At 46.8% G+C, this 23,647-nt stretch overlaps 8 protein-coding genes across 8 annotated transcripts; 4 read left to right on the top strand and 4 right to left on the bottom strand.

The window, feature by feature from the left end:
• Positions 1 to 252: 252 nt before the first annotated feature.
• On the bottom strand, positions 253 to 2,619 carry N7446_000020 (Zn(II)2Cys6 transcription factor; the record flags this gene model as incomplete). The annotated part of the gene is made up of 4 exons (XM_058508787.1): positions 253 to 297; positions 348 to 1,182; positions 1,244 to 1,681; positions 1,736 to 2,619. 4 exons carry the CDS (start codon positions 2,617 to 2,619, stop codon positions 253 to 255), a joined length of 2,202 nt encoding a protein of 733 aa, XP_058377766.1.
• A 3,201-nt stretch (positions 2,620 to 5,820) lies between these two features.
• Positions 5,821 to 7,054, top strand: N7446_000019 (uncharacterized protein; the record flags this gene model as incomplete). Its single annotated transcript, XM_058508786.1, has 3 exons — positions 5,821 to 5,940; positions 6,071 to 6,357; positions 6,406 to 7,054. The coding sequence occupies 3 exons, from the start codon at positions 5,821 to 5,823 to the stop codon at positions 7,052 to 7,054; spliced, it is 1,056 nt and encodes a 351-aa protein (XP_058377765.1).
• A 911-nt stretch (positions 7,055 to 7,965) lies between these two features.
• On the bottom strand, positions 7,966 to 9,857 carry N7446_000018 (putative MFS peptide transporter; the record flags this gene model as incomplete). Its single annotated transcript, XM_058508785.1, has 3 exons — positions 7,966 to 8,651; positions 8,749 to 9,531; positions 9,581 to 9,857. 3 exons carry the CDS (start codon positions 9,855 to 9,857, stop codon positions 7,966 to 7,968), a joined length of 1,746 nt encoding a protein of 581 aa, XP_058377764.1.
• A 2,349-nt stretch (positions 9,858 to 12,206) lies between these two features.
• Positions 12,207 to 12,902, bottom strand: N7446_000017 (SDR family oxidoreductase; the record flags this gene model as incomplete). Its single annotated transcript, XM_058508784.1, has 2 exons — positions 12,207 to 12,352; positions 12,428 to 12,902. 2 exons carry the CDS (start codon positions 12,900 to 12,902, stop codon positions 12,207 to 12,209), a joined length of 621 nt encoding a protein of 206 aa, XP_058377763.1.
• A 3,044-nt stretch (positions 12,903 to 15,946) lies between these two features.
• N7446_000016 (uncharacterized protein) lies at positions 15,947 to 16,489 on the top strand (the record flags this gene model as incomplete). The annotated part of the gene is made up of 2 exons (XM_058508783.1): positions 15,947 to 16,291; positions 16,397 to 16,489. 2 exons carry the CDS (start codon positions 15,947 to 15,949, stop codon positions 16,487 to 16,489), a joined length of 438 nt encoding a protein of 145 aa, XP_058377762.1.
• Positions 16,490 to 17,678: 1,189 nt separating this feature from the next.
• On the top strand, positions 17,679 to 19,570 carry N7446_000015 (uncharacterized protein; the record flags this gene model as incomplete). The annotated part of the gene is made up of 8 exons (XM_058508782.1): positions 17,679 to 17,830; positions 17,903 to 18,073; positions 18,142 to 18,160; positions 18,222 to 18,351; positions 18,413 to 18,439; positions 18,490 to 18,648; positions 18,704 to 19,201; positions 19,254 to 19,570. The coding sequence occupies 8 exons, from the start codon at positions 17,679 to 17,681 to the stop codon at positions 19,568 to 19,570; spliced, it is 1,473 nt and encodes a 490-aa protein (XP_058377761.1).
• A 1,446-nt stretch (positions 19,571 to 21,016) lies between these two features.
• On the top strand, positions 21,017 to 21,506 carry N7446_000014 (uncharacterized protein; the record flags this gene model as incomplete). Its single annotated transcript, XM_058508781.1, has 2 exons — positions 21,017 to 21,029; positions 21,082 to 21,506. The coding sequence occupies 2 exons, from the start codon at positions 21,017 to 21,019 to the stop codon at positions 21,504 to 21,506; spliced, it is 438 nt and encodes a 145-aa protein (XP_058377760.1).
• A 458-nt stretch (positions 21,507 to 21,964) lies between these two features.
• On the bottom strand, positions 21,965 to 22,189 carry N7446_000013 (glutathione-dependent formaldehyde-activating GFA; the record flags this gene model as incomplete). Its single annotated transcript, XM_058508780.1, has 1 exon — positions 21,965 to 22,189. One exon carries the CDS (start codon positions 22,187 to 22,189, stop codon positions 21,965 to 21,967), a length of 225 nt encoding a protein of 74 aa, XP_058377759.1.
• Between the last annotated feature and the right edge of the window lie 1,458 nt (positions 22,190 to 23,647).

Below are 23,647 nucleotides of genomic sequence, written 5' to 3'. Positions count from 1 at the left end.
AAGAAAAAAATAGAAGAAGGTATTGGTAATACCTGAGAAAGGCTAGACGTGATAGAGATAGGACTTCATGCTCTCATTGATTCATTATCTAGATTCACAAGGTGACATAGGAATGGCTTTGATTTTCTCCTCTACAGGGCTTGATAGTCACGATCGGCGTATAACCAAGTCGCCTAGGCATTAATGCTAGAAGGCCACCTTAAATAACTTCACGCAGTCGACACGAAATCTATTACAAGACCGTAGTGTGCTCTAAAACCGGAAGATGGTCGGTTCCTCGGAAAGATCAGTGTACGCCTAAAACGGGTCAGCTTGCTTGACACAACAAAAATGATGACCAAGCTTACGCAGGAGTCCAGTTGTGCCCACCAAGCTGAAGTATCAGAGCTGTCTGGGAATCCAAAGCTATCATATAACTTGAATGAGTCGTCCACAAGATGAGAAGCAAAGAGGTCGGCGGGCAGTGCGTCGAATGCCATATTGGGCTTCGGGGAGATGTCCGTAATAGGCGCGGGAAGAAAGCTAGGCGGAAGGAAACTGTCTGCTTTGGAAAGGCCCTTGTGGCTATTTTCTTCTGTCTCCATTTGAACGCTTGGTCGGAGACTGGAGACGACTTGTCGGTGGACTTGCAGACGCAACTGCTCCAGAATAATGCCGTAGCGACGGTTGGGACTGCTCCGGCAGGTGGCCTTACCTAGATGTTGTTGGCAGGTCTCTGCGAGGCTGAACAGATATTGCAGCCGACTGCTATTTTCCACCTTCGATGGATCGCCCGACGCTTGATGCTGTTTGATGATGTGGATGTACACCACGGTAATGGCACAGAAGCACACGTAATGGGTGAACCAAAACCCATGGATGAGAGCCTTTCGGCTGGCGAGTCCGTTGATGATAGTCATTACTTCCTCGGCGGCCCCGATACATTTGTGAACATAAGTGGCGACGCTCGATTGCGGAATATCTTTGCAGTCATTTAAGAGAAATAATCGCGTGATGTAAATAATTGCGTGCGAGTAGGCGAGCTGTTGAATCTGAGATCGCCAGCGATCCATCAATGGGGCTGCGACCTCCTTCCATCGTTCTAACTCGAGGGTTAACAGGATGGCCGCCTCAAAAGGGGACCCTCCCGGGGGATTGACGGTATACAACTTCCTTGAAATATCTGCCAGCACCCGTGAGAGTCTGCTAATTGTTAGCTGGAATTGGATTTCTCTTCGAATAGTGCTTCAATTCAGACACTGACCGGTAATGCAGTACGGATGCGATCATCGCATTATCGGGCACGCCAGATCGCATGCTCGGATCATTGATCAACAAGTCTTGATCCTTCACCTCGTCCGGAAGCTCTTGATCGATATCCTCATCGTGCAGCAACCGTGGTCGGCCGAACATCACGCTCAGATACTTGTCCAACGTGTACACACTCCAAAAGGTTCTCTTCCGAAGTTCTTGCTCCATGTATGTGCCCTTACCCTGCTCGACCATAGTGGACGGCCATTTGCGATGTAAGTCAAGAGCGGTCAAGAACTGAACGGTGGTGCCGAACGCGAACCAGCACTCACTGGCTCGGGACGATGCCAGTAGGTAAAGACTTCGGTTCAGTCTCGCTTGTACTGTCTCCAGCTGTGGTGCGCCCGACTCAATGGACGACATCCGCTTGGAGAGGGCAAACCAGCGTTCGCTTCAGGTAATCAGCGAATGGACTGGGAGATCAATGCGCCGTTTTCGGGCTTACCTCTGCTCATCATAATCTACGTCGGGCTCGGGAGTTCGCCTCTCATAAAGTGTACCAATCGCAAGAACGCTGTACACAATACAGCACCGGCCCACCATCAGGTCTGTGGGCGGGTTTTTTGCTGAAATGTTGCTCTGGTAGATCTGACGAAGCCATTGCTCGACATGACCACGATGCAAGAACCGGTAGGTCACAACGGCATATTCAAAGTACGTTTCGACCATCTCCAGTGCCCTCTCCAACGGAGGAAGGGTGAAATCAAGCTTATAGAGGCTTGAATACGGCTTATCCCCAAACCTAGTGACAGATGGGCTGCCTGAGAGTTCACCATGGAGCCCGTCCGACACGCTCACGGCTCCGGTGGACGGCGTCTTGTCTTGGTTGAGGCGCTGACATATCCGGTTGATAAACGAAGTTCCTGACGCCAAGTCTAGGTAGCCTCCCTGGAAGTCCGCGGTCAAGAGATCGGTACTGCGCGTAGGAGCACTATGGGCAGCCTCATGCTGAACGGGCTGTTGAATGGATGTTGGGAAACTCGCGTCATGTTTGAAGTACTGCTGCTCGTCTGGCCGACCGTCGAAGGTCAGTTCCAGCGGTGGTGGTGGCGGCGGCGGGCCGAGTCCCCTGGAGTAGGTCGTTTCGTATTCACAGACAAACGACAGTCGTTGGCAACGCGCACATGGACGAGTCCCGCTGCAGCGAGTCTTTTTCTCTTTGCAAATGTCGCACGCTCTGATTGTCTTGAGTCGCTGGCAGCTCTCTCGCTTGTCGGGACCAGATGGCTTTCTCTTGCCTTTGATGGTGGGGTGCTCTTCATCCTCCGCGTAGCTGGGATTCACCGGAGACGTCACTTGCGGCAGACTCGCGGGGGTGGATCGGCTCATCTGCACTGATTAACTCGCAGTCATATAGAGATCAATTTTTAACGTCAATAGTGGCCCGGGAGAGGAGTTGAGTATCTTTCTTTCTTTCTAATGTGAGATATCAGGAGATGAACACAAGGTATCGAAGAGTTGTTGGCTTTGTTGGCCGTCCCTCATGGCTCGAAAACACGGCATGGAGCCGAGGTATGAGGTGCATACACGACATTGCGCAGGTGGGATTCTGTACGTAAACCGAATCACGAAATTCGCGATGGAGAATACGAGACACTAAACAAGTGACAGATTATTCATGGGCCCGAGCGTTCGCTAAAGCAATCTGATGAGGACGGGTGGCTCCAAGCCAGCGGTCGATCTTTGACCGGATTGAGGGCTTGGCCAATCCAAGCTCCGGACGAGTCTCGGTGTGGGTTGATTCCACTTAATCTCGGAAACAGTCGATCCCCGCCCTGACTAGTATGATTTAGGGCGACGGGGAAACGGATGTAACGGTACAACAAAGGGTCTTTATTGAATATTATTGGCGCGCACCCTCCAAATCACTCGCATTTTCTATGACCCAGGCACCCACCAAATCTTTGTTGTACTGTAGGAATCATTTCAGCCTCAAGGAACATTGTCCACTTTTCTGCCATATTTCCCACCAAGAAGAACATCGCCAGCAGAATGGAAGCCCTGTAACTTGTTTTAAAGTCGGGTCTTATAGGTTTTTCGATTCGGGATCCACATCAGCCAGCTGAACATCACCTACATGATGACGGGCTTGTTGCCTAAAAGGAGTCTCGGATTAGTGCATATGTCCGATCCCTGTACCTCGCATGAACCTTTTGGACATTCCTCCAAAAGGAGAAGGGGGGTTGGGGTCAATATGTAAGACCCCCGAAAGTCATAGTTCGGGATCCTCTCGAGTCTCCACCCTCTCCACACCCTCGACTTACGACTCAGAGACAGTAAAGGAGATTAGCATAACGAGACTTACAAACTTAGATCAAGATATTATTACCCTTATAAAACCATGTATTATAAAACGTGCTATGTGCCAAGGTAGGCAAACGGTGATCCGATTAGCCTCCGGTCTCAGGGCTCAATGCCTGTGGTTGGTGTACCTGAGGCGAGTCCCGCTCCCTGGTCCCCACTTAGCGTAAGCGTAGCGTCGACCTAATCCGGTCTAGCGTTACTCTGAGCCTGAAGAGAAATCGTAGCTAGATCAAAAAAGGCTGAAGCTGCAGCCTTGGTGATGTAGAAGTCAGAGTATCTTGAAGCCACTAAGCCGTTGCGCCAGTTCGAGAGTTGTGGACGTACGTCCATGAACTTACATCCACAGCCCGAAGTAGTGGGCCCACAGCTGCTCTAGGCCCTTGTCTCAAGAACCACAGCCCTGCATAGCTCCTTGGCATTGAACTGTAGACAACACATTCAGGGTTTCATCACTAGTCGACATAACCCACTCCACCGTGCAATCAGTGCACGCCACTTGATCACCGGCTTGCCCCCATACTGATCCTCAAACCGCAGTCACTGTCCCCAAGGCTGTGACCCCATAGTCCGAAATGGCTCACCTTTCACTCTTGCCCAGAAATAGATGAACGCTTGTCTTTTGCAAGCGAATGAACTGATAGCCTGACTAATAGAGCCTTTCTTTGCGCTCACTTGTTCAATGGATGTATATTCATCCAAAATGTCCTTCCTCTGAATGTACCGCTCCAATCCTAATGAAACAGGGACCCGTGCTAAAAGCATACAGTACTAAAAATAAATTTGTTATGAAATCGCATGGCGTAATGTGAACTTCATAAGAACAACATCTTCTAGATTTACTGTAGCAACACCAAACATGGCTCACTACATCCACGTGAATGGCAAGCAGCACGGGATTACCAGACACTTCATAACACCAAATCCAGCTTCTAGAGGAGACCATAGAGTGAGCATTCTCGGATTAGACTTCTCTGATGTGAGTCGGCAAGTCTTAATCAAAAGAGTCCATTCATCCAAGAAACTAAGCTAGAGAGTAGACCTCATAAGAAACATTTAGAGGGCCAGTATCTCCAGCCCTCCACCCGACCCTAGGCGCAAACGGACTCCAGACCCGGGGTGGGGAAAGCCCCCGAAAGCCCAAGCATTTAGGCGCACTTGTGGATCGCTTAGCGACCAGTACAAAAAGCTCTTTGTCAAACATGTTTGAGGTCTCCTTTAAACAAATCTTTGAGCCTCCTAAAATGGGTTCAAGAAGGTTAAAAAGACAATCAATCAATTGAAATATAAATGCCAAGAACGGTGTTGGGAGCCTCAAACGCTTCTAACACCTATGCTAGCCCTAAGAGTGAGTAATAGATTTGTTAGAAGAGTTGACATATATATGAGAAACCTCTAGGAGTTTAGCAAGAACAGCCACCTTCTCTCTACTTACTGTTCCGAGTCTAAACATGAGCTTTACTTTGACGAGCTAAAGCTTTCCGTTTATACGCTTTAGCATAGAGAAAACTGAATGTTTAGTGGGACTAGAGGACTCGCCCGCGTCGATCTTAACCTTAGTCTGGTCAACTACCGAATATATCTAGATAATCCGTTTAAGTACTCGAAAGAAGTGGCACTCGCGTTATATTCTGGTATAAGCGTGTTAAATAGTGCCTAAAGGTTGTGATTAGAAGACCAACATAAACATACGCTGTCTTATCAAGGCTCTCTAGATATACAGCCTTAGGTATCATTTCTGCCTTTATGATCGACTTTGAGTCAATCAAGTCTGGCAATACCTGCTATTGAACGTACAATCGACAATATATGTCATTTAATAAACAGCGTTTATTAAGCCAACTAGCTACATAGTTAATGCGAAGTGAGAGAACTAGCTTAGGGTTAACCCATAATACAAATTTTGAGGAAATTGGCCCTGCATTGAATAAGTTTTAGGGGTATATCAATAAATTTGTGTTTCGTCAACCAGTTCCATGTATGAAATATATACTTTTACTCCTTGGGCAAAATTTGTATTTGTTGATTTCATCCGTTTGTCGAGAATGAGGTGAGGCCAGTCGCGAAGTGTGAAACCCGTTGCTTCTGCAGTTTGGGTCTCCCAGTGCCATATTATGCCGTTTAGCAGACTAAAATCATTCGTGGTCAGTGTTGTCGCCCGTACGGCGTACTCTTGGCACTTCTTAGCTTCACTTTCGCCTCTCGATCTCCTATTGTATCTTTCCAACCATGGAGAAGCTATTCTCATCTTCCATCCGCGTCCTATGTAACCTCGATGACGCTGCTGAGCTGCTAGCAACTTTCCAAGAACTCGAAAGCAACCTGTCTGCCGCTACTACAGAGGAACGCGTTCGGTTTCTCGACTTTCCTGACGTCTCAACCCAAGGGGCAAACATTGCCGCTGCAACAACTCTGAGCAAAGGCTCAGGGGCTTAGGAAAAAAGCGGCTCAATCACCTAGAGAGCTTACAGAATTGGAGCTTGATCTACTTAATAGCCGTTATTGGGGTCGAATCAGCTATCCGGAAGAAGATGTCCGTCTTGATTGTTACGAGGATCTCAAACTAGTCTCTGAAGAACACTACTCTCAAACAGTCGAGCGTCTCGAGAATTTTCGAACCTCTTTCTATGCGGAATACGAAGCGGATGCATTGAAAAATGCAGAGGTGGAGCTTCTCCAACGAACCGAGGAAATAAGAGAAACCCAGGACAGAGAAGATCTAGAGCGGATGCTAGAAAGCGGCCACACCTGGCTGCGCCAACTATGGCAAGAAGAAAAGGGCAAACACCCATGGGGCTAGGTAATCTTCGAAAGCCCTCAGTGGAAGCGCGAGGATCCCGAACGCCAGGAGTCCCATGAACAAAAACAAACTACCTTGTTCCACTGGGCGCACGTGGCTATTGGCTCTTCAATACAGATTAGATCCCAGTGGTACCTTGAGCGCCTTGATCAGCCTTCTAGAACCGGCGGCGATGAGTCTTTCTTAGCGACGGTGAACCAACTGCGTAAGCACTTCGACTATCTCCGATTTCTGCCACCCGTGAAGCAAACGCCGTATCTACGCCTCGATTTGGCCGCAGGCAAGTTTGACGCCACCCAGGATGGAATTACGGAAAGCATTCTCCGGAACATGTTCTTATTTCTGGACCACGACGCCGCGGCGTCGGTCTTGGATACTCGCAGACCTGGCGATAAATGGATCTGGGCTGTTGATCCCGACTTTGATCCAGAAAGCCGGGACTCCGATCCGAGGGGTTACCAAGGCTATGTGCGCGTTCGCCTTCAGCAACTTCTTAATCACTTCTACGTTGCTCGGTGCTGGCACGCGGACGAGTGGTCGATGGATGAAATATGGAAGGCTGCTCAGAAGGACCCCTACAACAGCTCTTTTGTTTCCATGAACGACGAAGACATCTTTGCTCCAAACATCGCCTCCCCCACCGAGAGGTTTCTGCTGCCATGAGAAGTGATTAGGAGAAGGACCAGCATTCGCAGCTGTTAAGTTACACATGTGCCGAACCGGGGTTGTGTGGCTTGTCCCATCATCTGAACAGTCTTCATCTGCCCCATCCATAGAGCGATAGGATAAGTTATTGTTTCTACGCGTAACTATTTACATTTCTTGGAAGAAGTTCCAATGCATTATGCGTCTCCCGTCAACAGCCCCTGACGCTCACCCTTCTTCGTGTTGAGAGCAGGGTTCATCTCGTAGAGACAATCGAGGGAGATTCCTGCGGCGTCCGCCATGTCTTGACAGTACTTAGCGTCCTTCTGCATTACCCATTTATTGCAGTGATCAGGGATTCCACCCTGGGTTGGACCCGGGGTCCGCCAGTGCTATTGCTGCTAGCACTAGTAGGGGAAGTAGAAACGCTGGTAGACTTCTCCCCCAGTGCGGGTTGGGCGGGACGCAAATTGGGTTTTGGAGAAGTCTAGCCGTAGGCGACGCTTCGATTATCTTCCCGTTTATAACCGCTTAACCCTAGAGCCGTTCGAGTCTTTTCCTAGTGAAATGAGTAAGCGCAGCTTTTTCGGCTACGAAAAACAGGACTCGGTACATCGAGCCTATGCTTCAATGCGGGGGATGTCTTTAGATTGAATCTTGGCTAAGTTCTCTTCGGCTGAGTGACCTACTCACCAGCGGAAGTAGTCATCGATAAAGGCGGATGCGCCTCCTTGAAAGGTGACGGGTTGGTCAACTCATATGCGAGAATTATGGAACTAACGCACCTACACAGCCCTCCTCTCTATGCTTTGCCAAAAGTAAAAGGCTAATCACCGGTAACTTCTATCCTTGATATGGTATGGCACGAATGTTGCTAAATTTTTCTCATAAATTACCTGAGTACTGGCCACCAGAACGATGCGATTAAATCAAACCTTTTCATCCCTCTGGACCACAGTAGTAGGCTCTTCTTCTTCTGTCCACGCTTCATTATTGAGGTGTCTGAATCTGAACCAGAAAACAATCGTCTGCAAAGCAAGCGCCACAGCCGGTGCACCCCAGATCCAGACCAACCACGGGTCAGCAGTCGCTGGAAGCAAAATCTCACCAATTGCACTAGACAAAGCATTCATAAAGAGGAAAAAGGCCACCACCAGACCCTTCATTCCATGCGGGGCACGTGCATAAGCGAGCTCATAGGCAGTAACATTGCAGAAACATTCACTCAAAGCACTCAGAATAGTATTCGCAAGCTGCCACCAGATGCTAATGGGGGCTACTTCATCACAAGTTGACGCTTGGTTACCGCAAGGAGATAGCGCGTAAACACGCCACTGGACTAGAGCACCCGCGAGACCAGCGAGGGTCGCTAGGCAAAAGCCAAACGTGATGCGGCTGATTGGGCCGAAGTTGATCTTGTAGCGACGGAGAGTAGGGTAGATTATGAAGGTAAGAATTGGAATGACGAAAATGATTGTCAATGCGTTGAAATTGCTGAGAACATCGTTGGGTGCGCCATTAGTAACCATTGAAGCGCCTTGATTCGTCGATACAGATCCGATGCCGCCATCGTTGAGGTTCCAGATCGGGTAGAACCAGAAGATATCGCAGGCAGCTAAAATGTATTAGAACATCGGATGGAAGATAAAACAGTCCAAGAAAAGATTAAAGCAAGGAGGATGGGGATCTTATCATGAGTAAATTTGACGTACCGACTGTTCTGGAAACATCCTTAACGGCTTTATCTGTCCAGCTCACGGTGATACCCTTCTTCTGGAGGCTGCTGGATGTTGCCTTATCCCAGAAGCCCTCACGCCAGAACTGGAAATTGCTCTGACGAAGAGCAGTCCCAATAATTTTGAACGCCTGCGAGACCTCCGAGCTCCCAGCCGGAGGCCGCTTGTATGTCCTCTTATACATAACCAGAAGAAGAATAGGCAGTAAGAGATAGATAAGGCCTGCCAGCAAAAAGGAGAGCCAGAATCCAACATATTTCTCGGAGTATGTAGTCGCAAGCATAAAGAAAGCACCGACATTCACAAAGCCATAGAAGAGAAGCATAATTCTGTTTGTCGTAGCTTCGGGGTCCACGATGACCTTTTCTCCCGATTTCAGTGTTTTAGTATAGGCCTTCTTGTGGGGATTTTGATCAAGGATGAGAGGCGAAACGTTAGGCTTGAATATGCCTGCGCCAAAGGCCAGAAGCAGCAGGCCGATGATGAATGGCGGAGCCACGTGGGCTGTGCCCTTCTGGAGAATGGAGGGGATGGCGCCGAAGACCTGGATAATATGGGCAACTCCGCAGATCAAGACGCCCACACAGATTGCCTGAAATCGACCAACATGGACATCAGCCCACCAACCACCAAAAATCGGGATCACGTATGAAAGAAAGAGAAACAACAGTGTCAGTCCGGATGATGCTTGGAGTCCCATCCCTAAGGCGCCAGCCGTTTTCTGAGTGTCTCGCGGGGGGGCACCTGCTCCGTTACCACCTTCAGTCGCATTAGTAAATTTCCTAAACACGCCGTTTGAGATACATACCTTCAGGGAGTGGGAATTGGATGAAGTTGCTGAATACGGTTTTTGCACCGTAGTAGGATGCGCGCTCAGCAAATTCCACTAGACATAATGCGAACGAGACCAAAGGCAAGGAGCCCGCAACCTTGCGAAGCGTATTGCTTTCCTCTGCAGTTGGAAGCGGATATTCATCGTCTGAAGCCACTTCTCGCTCCAGCTTTTGGAATTGTTTAGAGTCGTCCACCACGCTAGGAGACAACTTTGCCACCACCCCGGAGCCATTCTCATTGCCTGAATTCATTGCAGCTGGATTTCAACAGTTAGAAATCTCTGGAAAAAAAAACCTGGACGCAGAGCGGGACCAATACAGACCTATATTGATCGCAATTGGCACTTTTTCTCGGAGTTACACGTATGCGACCGGGTCAATTGTCGCCTTTTGAAGAACAACGGGACCGAGAATAGAATTTCCGGCTCTTTCTCAACCACAGCGCAAGGGCAGACGCTCGACATTTAACGAAGATGCGTGTCTCGCGCATGGCATATAGGTGATAGTATCCACTATTGGCGTCATTTGACGGCGTTCTGGCTCGTCAATGGCCCTCCCATATGGAATCGACTCTCAACATCCAAATGCAGCTTCGACATGATAGTGCAAAATTCGCAATCGGTCTTGCCCTGATTGCGGTTAGGACAAGTTTCATGCCGGAGATACTCGGCTCCCCAGTTCTAGAACTAGTATTTGGTGACTTGCTCTTTGTCGGGGATCCAGTTCTTACCGCATAAAGCTGAGTTCGGCCCCATCAAGTATGCATATTTCGACTAAATTCAACCTTGGTACGTGATTTCAGCTGCTACTTCTTGGCGCTCCCTTTCCTTTTTAGTGTTTAGCCCTTGCCGCTTTTTGCTCGTTGAGTAAATCTAAGCACGCCCCTAAGCGCCCTGATCCGCTCACGGAATATGCTCTGGTCGTCACCTAAGTGCTCTGATTCGCTCACTGAGCCTGAGCTAAGCCTTGAGTGGGCGCCTGTCCCCCCGCGGTGACTGTCGGTTAGGGCTTTTCCTTTACTATGGGAGGAAAAAGTTGCTCCCCACGGGAGGTTTTTTCCTATCCTGACTGCAGCAGTGTAATCAGCTCTGATCGATCTCAAATTTGGCAATTTATGAAAGAATATCTGGATTATCTCCTATTTACTTCGGAGCATTCACGGCCTCGGAGTTATCGAGAAATTGGCGATAAAATAAATTAGAGATATTTTGATGGGGTATAGGGAAATAGGCTAAACGGGAGGCGGCCGGCACCTAAGGTGTCACTTTAGCACTTCACACGAATCGAACACCTCGGTTATCCTTGCCTATAATGATTTGGGGGGGGGGTTGTGCGCTCGGGGATAGTAGTAATTACATTGGGGGGTTTTCATAATGCCCACCTCTTATCTCACTTTCCTTCTAGATCATACAAGATCAAAATTAGTCCTACACAATTCTGACTTTTTACTTAACTCACGTATTAACTTATAAGTTATATATTTTCACCTATTGTCATTAATATAGTACTGCTGACGGGGCATGAAGGTACATCATTTCAGCCAGAATATGGTGAATGGTTCTTTCACGGCAGAGATTCACGAGCTCAAGGCTACCAACTGCCGCTGGTAACGCGTTTTCCCAGATCATGCTGGACCATCCCATTGCTTACTAACATATATCCTGTTTTGTTGAGGTGACATCGAGTTGGTCACATAGGAGCACCGCCGCAAACACCACTACCGAAATCAGCTGGACCCTCAGATAGCTTAATCCGATATTTTTTTTTTTTTTTTTGCCACACTGAACGCAAAACTCACTACATTCACTAACCTAGAATTCTCTCAAGATGATTCATATTTAACCACACATCTGGGATCCATTGATATTCAGTTTAGCTGTGGCAACCATACCTCTAGTTCACCTCAAGCGAATATATAAGTTAGTTACTTTATACAGCGGCAGGAGTGGATAACAGTAAACGGGGGAAAGGTATTATGGCTTCCTCCCGAGGCTCGGCCTTCTTGTTTGGTGATTAAAAACATTACACTTGTTTTGGGACACGCGTCAAGGCGGATTTTTTAGGATTCCGGATACAGTAGAATTCGAAAACATTATATCCACCGGACATTCATGCTTTGTTTCTCGGCTTGTACCCGAGGCTATGCTAGGCTATATTTGGCTAATCAAGCAACAATTGGTTTCTAATAATAAACGTCATTTGTTACCTGTCGAGACTACACGATTTATCCATAATATAAGACAAAGCCATTTTTCACTAATCACACCTCAACAGTCGAAGTTGTATTGTGAAAATTGTTCCATGTTAAAACATTTGTATTTTTTTCCGGCCAAAGTCAGCGAATTGCAGTTAGTTAGGAAGTGGGTCATGAGTAGCTAGTTGAATGGGCAATGTCCTTCGCTTGCAGCAAGTTGTCCTGTAAGTTCTTAATTTTATTTTGGAAGCGATCATAGCAATCCGAGCCAAGTGGCAAGCGAAACAGGTCTCCCTTCCCGGCACCCATGCCGGTACCGTCTACGACTTCCAGAACTCTCTGAGCACATTTGACAGCATCGCCAGGCTGGACGCCTTTGTTTGACTTGAATGTCTGGAGGACATGTTCTAGGGGGTCCCGGCATAGCCTTTATTTACGCCGGCTGCAGGCTCGACGTAAGCGGTCCAAAAGTTGGTCCGAAGTGATCCTGGCTCGACGAGGAGTACTCGAATATTGAATGGCGCTAGCTCTCTCGCGAGGCTTTCAGACATGCCTGCTTATTTTGTATTAGCAAGCCATCACTTCAGATAGTTACATATCATGTTATGATTAGCTTAAGTGGACTCACCTTCAAGAGCAAACTTCGTACCGGCGTACATCGCGCATGCGGGCAGTCCATCAACCCCAGCACTGCTACTAATATTGACAACAGTGCCAGACTTCCTCGTCCGCATAAAAGGAAGAGCACCCTTCAACACACGAACGGGACCGTAGACATTTGTGCTGAACTGAGCCTCGATTTCGGCCTCGCTCATGTCCTCGATACTGCCTAGCAATGAATAACCGGCATTGTTGACAACCACATCAATAACACCACCGGCCTCATTGACTGCACATTCCACTGCTTTGGAGGTGTCGGAGCTCGTCACATCAAGCTCGATCCAAATGCCGCCGAGGTTAGAAATCTGTGGATTGGCTTCAGCTGCTTTGGTGGGGTTGCGGGCCGTGGCGATCACTGAGTGACCAGCTTGAAGGGCTGCCTCTGCGATTGCGGCTCCGAGGCCAGAAGATGCACCAGTGACAAGCCAGGTTTTCGATGCCATCTTAGGATTGCAGTAGATCGGAATGGCGTTGCTCAAATTTAGTGTAGGGCAGTTCACGTTGGTTATATGTAGAGAGGTGTATTTTTTGGATAAGTGGCCTTAAAATTTGAGGGGCTAATCAGAAAGGGGCTTATCACTGCCATTTCGGAGGTAGGCGGAGCGGAGTTTGGCTACTAATACCGCTAAAGCCGGTAGAATACTGGCACAAAGCAGCCCAAGACATTGTGGCCTATCTAGAAGTCTTTAAGTCATCTGTTATGTATATCGCCATTATATTTTCTGAAAGTATTTTATATACTGTACTACAAAAGTAAAGGAGAAGGTACAGTGGTATAACAAAAGTATTTGACCTCGAGTACTCTGGCCTAGGACCCACAAACGCAAAATCGCAACATCAGAACAAGATCAGGCTTTGCTCGTTCGGCTGGCAACTGACAGAGTTCATTAGTCGATATCCAATAAAATGCTGCGGGATACAACAAACACGCAGATGCTACTCCTCTGGGTAGAATTTTAGCTAGGAAGTCGGAAAATTATTTCCTGGTGCATGCAGAGGAATGCGAAAGGCTAGTTAAATGGATCTAAGAACGTCGTTTCATGGCAAGGACACTATATTGCTAGATTCAACGAAATGAACAATCTGTGCAATCGGGATTTGAAGTATATCTATTTGTAATATTTACTCGTTTTGCACACCAAATGCTATACATCTGATCAGTAATTGTATACCTAGAAATTAATTGACCAGGGTTAAAATATCCCTTCAAATCACCACTCCCCTCTATTTTACACGATTTGGTTATTAAAAACCAGCCCGCAGCATTTTCTGTCCGCAAATCTTATTTTCCGCTTTCCAACGACATCGAAATGTTCCTCCTGAACAGAGTAGTTAGTCATTTCCCTGTGTGTTTTTGTTTAATTTCGATAAACTTTGAGGCTGGCTACGCAAGTCGTTCGCCTCACCTCAACTTTAATCTTTTCTTTCTTTCTTTTTTTTTTTTTTGCGGCTTCCTAAACGCACCGTCTGACACACCGTCTACCAGGTCATACATACATGAGGACGATGGCAAATTGAGGGTATTAAACTGAGCGATAATTTAGTTATGATAACTCAGGACAGCCGATCTTGTCTTGTTCACAACCACAGCCCCTATCATGTCTGTTTATTTAGATACGTACATAACGTCAAGAAAACTGCAAATGTTCGATGTCTTGTCTATCAGTTGTAGTTTTAGCTTTCATCTGGTTCATAACTAACGCGGGAACTATTTAATAAAAGGATTTAGGGCGTCAATAAAGAAGTATTGACTGTTGAATGATTCAGGGCATACCGTCTAATGGGGCGGAGCCGCTGAATTGCTCCTGTGCGAATCTCGCGGAACATACTATCTGTAGTAAGCGATTCAAGTAAGTTGGTTGTACAGTACTCAGAAGATAAGCATTTCAATTTTGACCAAGTCACGTATAGACTTGGAATAGATCGGAGCTTGAGGTGCGCTGTTTGATTCGCATGAGCATCACACTCTCTACATTAGTGGACAATTTTGGCCTCTACGAATTGTATACTCTTTCACTCTTTCCCCGCGCCACATCGGTGGCCCTACTTCCAACTCTAAGCCTAGCATGTTTTGAGAGGACATTGACTATGTATTAGTATGTTATTAATGATACACACGGCCATGAGAATGCAGTATGTACTTATCGCAGGTTCAACAGGTTGTGACGAGCCACGATCGGTATTTTTGAAACCATCCAATGTTCATATTCAGTACTATTTTCAATTGGTTGAAACAGTCGTATCCACAACTCAAGGCCACCACGGACTAGTATCTTGCTCGAATGTACATGGCCGGATATGCAAGTAAGCCTTGAGTCGCATCACTTTTTCCAACGAACCGAATGCCAAACCTTCTGGCCCTCTGTAGCTTTGTTTGAACCCTGTTTGGTACTTCATGAAGAGATCGTTTTTGTGCGATGCGCGGTGATAAGACAAAGAAATTTGTGTGTTAATTGCTAGTTATCCCATTTCCTTTTCTTCACTAGCCGAACCTGTCAGATAAACTTTCGCCAAAATAGCTGGCAAAGGGGAAGATTGTACGGCTGGGAATGTTACACGAAAGCCACCTAACCTACATCTCTGATGTCAATGTAGGATGACTTCGCAGATTTCCACAAAGAGATTGGCACCTAAACCTCTCGGTTAAGGCATGTCCCTCATTTCCAGAAGCGGCCTAGAAAGGCTAGTACAGCGTGTTTTGAATGTTGGAACAGGGGAGCCAAAGCAGGTATCCTTTTCCAAGACGGAGCACAGAATCTAACTGTTAAAGTAGTGCTATGGAGGGGTACCCTGCAATTTGTGAATCTGGTGGACAGCCGCAGTCTTACATTTTGACTGGCTATGCTTCGATTAGTGCACCTGCCCTACTAGCCCGCACAATATCCCGGTAAAAGAATTTGGTCGTCCGGTCACCTCTACGCACTCTAAAGCATAAGCTGAGACCACGACTAGCGCATATCTATAGCTTTAATATTTATAACGAATTTGGTCATCGTTGCATCTGCATAAATACATAGGGAAACGTATCACAGTAGGGCAAAGTGTGCATCAAGGCGTGGAGGACCACCTGGTTCACCGCATTTTAATTCGCTAATAGCTAAGTGACGTTCAAACACCCAAGCCAGCACGGTGATCCTAAACATACGATAAGCAAATATAAAAATTGCAGGATGGCGAGCGTTAGTAACATTTTGGAAATCCAAGATCAGGACTTTTAGTCACCCTGAGACTCAGGCTTCTTCTTTTCATACTTTTCATACGCATATCTCTTCTGACCATCCGATCGCCATCAGCCTCAGTGGCACGTAGTATAGCGATCTAATTGGGGGTTCATCACTTACAAGCCTCGCTTCCCTCACCGCCCCCTTTTCGTATGCCTTATTCCATCTTGATTGCTCCTGCTGCCGGTCGAGTGCACCATAGTCTGTCGTGAGAAATTTTGCCCGAATCCAGAACCCATTAATGGGAGACTGACCACTACTTGACAATGCGCCGGCACCGTGCTAAGACTCTCGAGGTGGGGATGGTTTTCCATGACGGCAAATTTGAGAGCAATGATCCCGCCTGCTGGTTCTGCCACTATAAGAACTGTGTCCAGCACTTTCTGGACCACGGTCAATATATGCCGATGGTACAGTCAATCGCCGCCTTCGTCGTCACCTGTCTTCCTTACCAACGGTGCTCTGATCCCATCGCCACCACGCCAACCCTTCATTTCAATACTTTGCCGCCATTCGTCTCTCTAAGGCAGTATATTAAATGCCTATTTGTCACGGCGGAGACTCCGCGAAACCTTTTGCGAGCCTTTTTTGGGGATCTCTGGGAAGCCGGCGTAGGTTGTATCGTCGAGTAAGAGCACGTGAACTATCTGATTACGGCCAAAAGCAAAGAATGAGCATCGACCAAAGCGGCTTACGATACTCATCCTGATGAACAGATCCCGTTTTTGACGCCGCTGTGTGACTCTTCCGAGGACGAGATCCGGGCGCCTGAGGTGAAGTGGATCGAATGGTTGGCGATAGAGTATTAGATGGTTTAGCGCGAAGTCCTTGGTAGGGCGCTTTAGAGCATTATCGATGCTATATGAGCACAAATTTGATCAAGTTTTCTGGATATATGACTGCGATGGGGTCCAACATAGGAAAATGGAGTGTCAAAGCTACTGCGGACTATCCACTTGCTCGCCACCAAGTGATTTGTGCAAGGGAGCAGCCGAAAACAATTAGACGGGCTAGGACTGAGAATGCAGAAATTCCAGGCCGTCACTCTAGTGTAGAAGAGAACTGTAAATCTGTAAATCCCTTATGTCTACTTTCATCTGAGCGTCATCAAAATCCTCTCCCAAGCTTCTAGCTTATATAATAGAGTCCGATTCTCTATACGATAATTTGAAGTAGTGACGCCAACCAGAATATGTCGCTAAAGATGGGGACTTTGCGCCTCCGCAATTGCCTCCGAAAGTCTAATTGCCACGCAGTGAAATGATACTTGAGATGTACCTAAATTGGTTGCGAGGTTACATAGGATAGAACCGGCTCGCGATGTTATCGAGCAAGAAGGTGACACATTTGAGTTTCTCTTCGCCGCTATTGTTATACATTTTTTTCTCATACATGATCGACAAAGGGGTTCGGTACGGGTATCTCTGCACTGGAGAGGCTTTCGTATTTCTCCATATCCTCAAGGACTCCACCACCGAGTTATCCTACCTCTGTGTGCCAAATCAAGACTTCTAATAGCTATCGTTGTTGCAGCTCTCTAGTCAGTAAGCATCATAAAATATCTTTAATGGGAAAATACTAAGACCAATAAAGAAAAGTGTCGGAATACTGACCGTACAATTCCACACTTTATATCAACATTCCTAACCATGAAGTGCTTCTTACCAATGGGAGTACACATCAGTTGTACTTAGAAACTACCTTCAAATCTACCAGGCCACGCCTCCTAATGCCAAGGTACCCAAGACCTTCCCAGCCCTGCATGCCCTCCCATGGTCCTTGGCAACAAGCGCAGACTTGCGGGGTAAATATTGGCAGTTCCCCGGATTATTTGATTGTCATCCCTATCCCGAGGCACTTTTGCTACCGTGTTAGATAAGCTCGGTTAACGCTCTCTTAAGTAGGCTATTAAGATACTATATAGGTGACCCCAATTCACTCGGTCTTCATTACTTCTACGCTTCCTTGAAATATAAATAATACCATCAACTCATGAAAATGACCCCTTTCAAGCAAGCCCCGAACAAGAAAACTGCGAAGGTGGGGGATGTGGAATCTATCCAGCTTGAGGGAAAAGAGACCCAGCAGAGCAAGTCCGTCATTGAATCACCCGTGTATGGTATCGATGAGGCGCATCAGAAAAGGGTTATGTGCGTCCTCCGCGTGCTTTCTGCATCTCAACATTGATATCATAAACCAGCTAATGATAGTGTCCTGACTAGTCGACGCGTTGACCTTCGCCTCCTCCCAATACTTGGGATTATGTATTCCATATCTCTCATTGATCGGACAAACCTTGGTCTTGCCTTTGTGGCGGGAATGGAGGAGGATCTCGGACTTGACATCGGTAATAGATATACCATCATTGTCATGGTATTTTTTGTGGCCTATATGTAAGTCTTATCCTGTTGGTGTGGAGCGTTTTTGGCGCCAACGATTGTCTGACGTTGTATTTTCCTAGTGTATTCGAGATACCTAGCGTATGTCCGCGGTCCTACGTTAGGAATACTCGCTAATACTCGCTAATGAATCAATACCTAGAATATGATACTCCCTAAAGCTGGTGCAGCAAACTGGTTGGCATTTCTTGGCTTTAGCTTTGGGGCAATCCTGATCGGCATGGGTTTCACCCAAAGTTGGAGCACAATGGCGGTTTGCCGGACTCTCTTAGGTAAAGCGATGTCTTTCCTTCAAGGTATAGATTGTGGGACTGATCAGGCGCCTTTGTACAGGCATTATGGAAGCGGGTTTCCTCCCAGGTATATCAGAATAGGCCGTGTCCTTGAGGTAGACGTTACTAACCTTCTAGGTTGCACATATCTGATCACATGTTGGTACACACGATTTGAAGTGGGAAAAAGACTTGCTAGCTTCTGGCTGGTGTCTGTTATACTGAATGCCTTTGCCGCGATCTTTGCGTATGCCTTGACCTTGCTTAAGGGTACCTATGGCCTAAACGGATGGCGATGTGAGTCCACGCCTACTGCACTCGATAGTAATGCCTGACAGGGGTTATCCTCTAGGGATATTTATAATCGAGGGAGCGATCACCAGTGGTGTTTGTCTCATTGGGTGGTTTATTATCATCGACTTTCCGACCCAAGCAGATAAATTTCTAAAGCCGGAGGAAAAGGACTTCATCATCGCTCGCATTAACAACGATCGTGGAGATGCGGAGGAAGATCTAGTAACATTTGAAGGTGTGCTTCATCATCTTAAGGACTGGAAGTTGTATGTCTGGGCATTCAATCTCATGGCCTCCACTCTACCCGGCTATGCGTACAGCTACTTCAAGACAGTCATCCTTATGGGCATGGGCTTTACCAGCACACAGAGCCAGCTTCTTAGCGCCCCTCCGTACATCCTCGCTGCTATATCTACCTACTTGGGTGGCTGGTTAACCGACAAATACCAGATTCGCGGGCCGGTCATTGCACTTCACCAACTCTTGACAGCCGTGGGGATGGTAATCACTGCCTATGGCGGTGCAAGCGGGACAAGGTATTTTGGGATCTTTCTAGGTGAGATTTTAGTTTCGTTATTAAAGGATCTATATCTCACATCATGTTTAAGGTGTCGGATTCCTGCAGTTTTGTATCCCCGGCGTGCTGGCATTTCAAGCGAACAACATCACTTCCCATTCCAAGCGCGGAGTCGCATCAGCGACCTGTCTGATTGGAGGGGGCCTTGGAGGCATCATTGCAAGCGTCACGTTCAAATCTAGTGAGAGTCCGCATTATACGACAGGCATTTGGGTAACATTTGGGATTACAATGGTCAGTATATGCTTAATCCTGATGATGGACTTTCACTTTTGGAAAACGAACAAAAAGGCCAAGGAGACACATTGTCAGATTGAGGGCATGAACGAGTGGTATTATACACTTTGAAATCATAGTTTCCTTTGTTAAAATTTACGAAACCAGTTGGTTAGTTATGGCACCTCACCGCTTGATTTATCAGGCAAGAACCAACTTATCGGCACTTAACCTCCGTGAAGCTCGTTTTCCATGGAAGTTTCATAAAGGAGAACCACAGTTTATCTTGCTTATGAACGAGCACACAAGCTCTTGTCTATAAATACTAGGTAGACTACGTATTATAATTATTTGTGGCTCTTTAGTGATCTTTTATTTCCTATAGGGTGGTAATTCCTCATGCAAAGGAAACAACAGCCAACGTGTTTATTAGCCTCATGCTGGATTGTGCGAAGAAAATACCAGAACGACCTTGCGAGTATCCACAATGAACGTCACCAGTGAATCACGGAACTTTGGTAGATCATATAAGAAATCAATCAAATATGTATATGGAATAAGGGGACTTTGCACAATCTATTCACAGCGTATTCCGGGCCGTTATTGTTCATAGGCCGGCGGTTAGGGTGGTAGTACTTTATCGCACCCTATCAAAACTCGGAATTCCACTTTCCACCCTCGAATTTCATTGTATTCTATACCCTGTTATATCACCCGATTAGACTACAACTTAATATATCTAGTATTAGGTTAAACTTATACAAGGTTTTACTAATATGTAACCGTATATTAGGTCGTGCTAATAAAGTGAAATTTATATAGTATATAATATATGTATACTACCTAAGTTAGTAGAAAGCCTAAATAGTAGGGCGGCGTACCTAGAGACGGATATAATTAGGTAGTGTCACATAATAATTAAATAACTAATGTATATACTGAGATATGTTTCCTAACAAGGTATAAAACACGGAACGCAAAGGACTTGGCAATGAAAATAATCTCCGAATAAATGTACTTTTGCTACGCTGGAGATCACGTTACAGACTGTTTATGATCACAAAACGTAGTCAGTACCAAGCTTGGACGCAAACGCGAATTCCTCAAGCGCTAACGTAAATTTCGACCCCGGTCAAAGCACTCTCGTTTCCTAGTCAAGCATGGATCGCGCTTCGTAAGAGTGGCTGAATTAGTGTCTTATCTGCTGGCCTTCACGTCTAGTTATGTGACCTCATTTCCTCGAACCCGTTCTCATACATTGCTCTTGGGCCGAGACACATAGAGCGGTGATACGACGAAGTCGCGACGTGATACCAAGCTATACGGAGACAACACATTGAATTAGTCACCAAGAATAAGATCAAGCTCACCAAGAGAATTTTTCGGCCCCAGTGGTCAGGGCCGTATTACGGTCTTGCAACGCACTCTTGAGCAGGAGAGAGATCCTGCCGCTCTAGCCAGTGCAATTATTGCCCTCGGCCTGCTGAACGGCCGTCTGGACGGAGCTGTACCTGATGACGCCGAAGATCGAGTTTCTCATCTTCGCGTGTATTCAACCCACTCACACCCATTAGTTCAATGGGCAGCCGCAGTAAGTCTGGTACAGCTGTAACATCATGGACCAGAGCATGTCGCCGCATTAGCCCGTTGTATGGCGGATCCCTCTTTTATCTCTTCTAAGTATAAGGAGAGGAACAGGACTGGGTTCCATTTTTACACGGGAGACCTCATTGGATATAGTGGTGCCATCCTGGCAATCATCAGCATAGATGATTACCCAGATGCGATGTCCGATGTGGTGGATAGGCCATCTCGCACCCAAGGCGTGGACTCTGCGGACCTAGCGAGTCTTTCTTTGAGGCTCGCTTTTGGCCCCAGCCCTAATAATGAAGAAAGACTGTCGTTTGAGCAAATGAACGACGTTCAGCGGCAGATTGTGACGATTCTGGCGGAGCGGGACGACGAGACATGGAAGTATGATGCTCTGGGGTCGACTCTCAGGGAATGGAATATTCCGGTTGTCAGTCGAGAGGAGCTTCAGCGCTTTGCAGGATTGCCAGCAGGCTGAGAAATGGTGAGTGTTCTTATCGGGATGCGGTGGCTGGCACTTAATCGTTTAAATTCACTACTTAAGCCCGATATGGCATAATCCAACTATCTCCGGTAGTCGCACACATCTATATATCATGACGACAGGTTGCTACTGTGGTTTTTGACATCTGCCTAAACCATCCGAGAAGATGTCGCACAGTAAAGCGACTAGAAACTATGAATCATATGCTCTAGGCCCGAACTTGCAGCTTGTTCCAGGATCGAGGTCTCAAGCACCCGCCCAAATCGAGTCCTAGATAACTATGCCACATTGCAACAAGCGCGACCGCAGTTTTGCGTAAGTGACGGTCCAACGTTGGACCGCGACCGGATTTCAGACAGTAGCATCTAGGCTTTGGAAGTTAACTTGGATGTTCCCTCTTTTCAAATATTTTCCCATGCCATTTGTTGCCCTTTTTGATGTTTCCACTAAAGCTAATCAAGTCTCTCGCTTCGGCTTCCCTCCTTAGATCTCGGGCCTCCGAGCCCTTGCTTAAACTCCCCACCGAATCCAACTCCATATACCTCATTTTCAGCATAAAACTGACCTCGCTCTGGCTCACAAAGCTCCCGTCCATATTTGCGCAACCATTCTTCATCCACAGTTCCAACGGCCATTTCAATCTCGTCCCCATCCTCATTCGGACACCGCCAGTACATCGTAGATCCGCATTTCCCACAAAACCCACGATACCTCCCCGGTGTATGTGAGTATTCGGCAACGGGGAAATCTCCAGACTGCCAAGAAGACAGCCCATGCACATCACGAGATTGTAATTCTTAGTGTGTTTTGCAAATCATCATCAGCCGACATAGAGTTCATTGGCACGCTTGATTCTGGGCTAGGCCAGCCAAGCTGTGGACATGTGAAGGTCAGGAAAAGTGCAAAGGGTGCCCCGGTGTGTTTACGACAGTGGGTACAGGAACAGGTATGTGGCTAACATCCAGTTAATAATGCTTGTCATAATGTCAAAATCAAGCACAGGACTTACTCTAGGTGGAAAAGCATAAGTTTCTCCTATCGCGGCCCTGTATCTTAGCCGGCCGCAAAGGCAACCACCAGTTATATATAAGGGTGGGGTTGTATTTAAGTCATTCGTTTTCGTGTACTATTCGCTCGGGAATCAGAAGCTAATCGATCCATTTCGCTCTTGCACGTAAAGAGAGAACTTTGGAAGGATGGCGGTATTACCCAACCACGTACGACATACCAAGGTTTCTTAGTACTGAAAAAAAGGTTAGGTATTCCTAGTCACTATAGAAGCCTCAACAGATATGATAGAAAGATGCGAATTAGCGATGAGGGCGTGCCAGAGCTTTTTGTAAAGCGGAGAAGCTTTTAATATGACGTCATGGTATGCATATTGAGGAATTACACGTATATAGTGTATTGATTCCAGAGGATACAGTACGCTCATTACCGTAGTCGACCAATGAGGTTCCGAAAAATCGACCGGATGATGTGACGTCCGCCAAGCTATGGAGGACGTTTGACAGGATTATGTCGGAAACAGCTGTGGGCCTACGTTGCACGTCCGAATAAGATAGCAAAGAGTAGCAAAGAGTGTATACGTCTCTGTTGCCATACAATTTTATAAGGTCACTAGGGCAATCTATCTACCGATTATTACAATCACGTTAGTTACTGAATACAACATATGACAAAACAAAGCTCCACACATTCCGACATGGTGTGGATTCTCCGGTATTTTACCTCTTCCAGAGTTGACATCGATAGCTGTCGGTATAGGTTGGGAATTGGTATTGTAAGACATAGTCAGAATGTATCATTGTAACTTAGCCAAGAGCCTTAGCCATGGTCGAGCGCATGCAAATTAATGTGTACGAAGATAACCAAAGCAGACGACTATTTGTGATTAGTCTATGCGATTGGGTCAAAAGCTGTTCCGACAATAGCTCCCACCGTTTTCTGAGGTCCTGGATATAGCCTCGCAAAATGCAGTCTGGACGCAAATATTCATATCCTGAAGTTTGCCTCATTACTACCAGCCTTGAAAAAGGCACGTAACGTTACGGGAAATGGCCGGGTGGAGCCGTACTAGCGCAAAAGCCTAGGGTACATGAAGTTGCTTATTATGCCGCCTACTCACTGAAAAT

The sequence above is a fragment of the Penicillium canescens genome, assembly GCF_028828765.1.
Source record: "Penicillium canescens strain IBT 15451 chromosome Unknown utg000001l_segment0_segment0, whole genome shotgun sequence".
Classification (NCBI taxonomy): domain Eukaryota; kingdom Fungi; phylum Ascomycota; class Eurotiomycetes; order Eurotiales; family Aspergillaceae; genus Penicillium; species Penicillium canescens.
The sequence above is the reverse complement of the archived record's forward strand: the minus strand, read 5'-3'. Positions and strand labels throughout refer to the sequence as shown.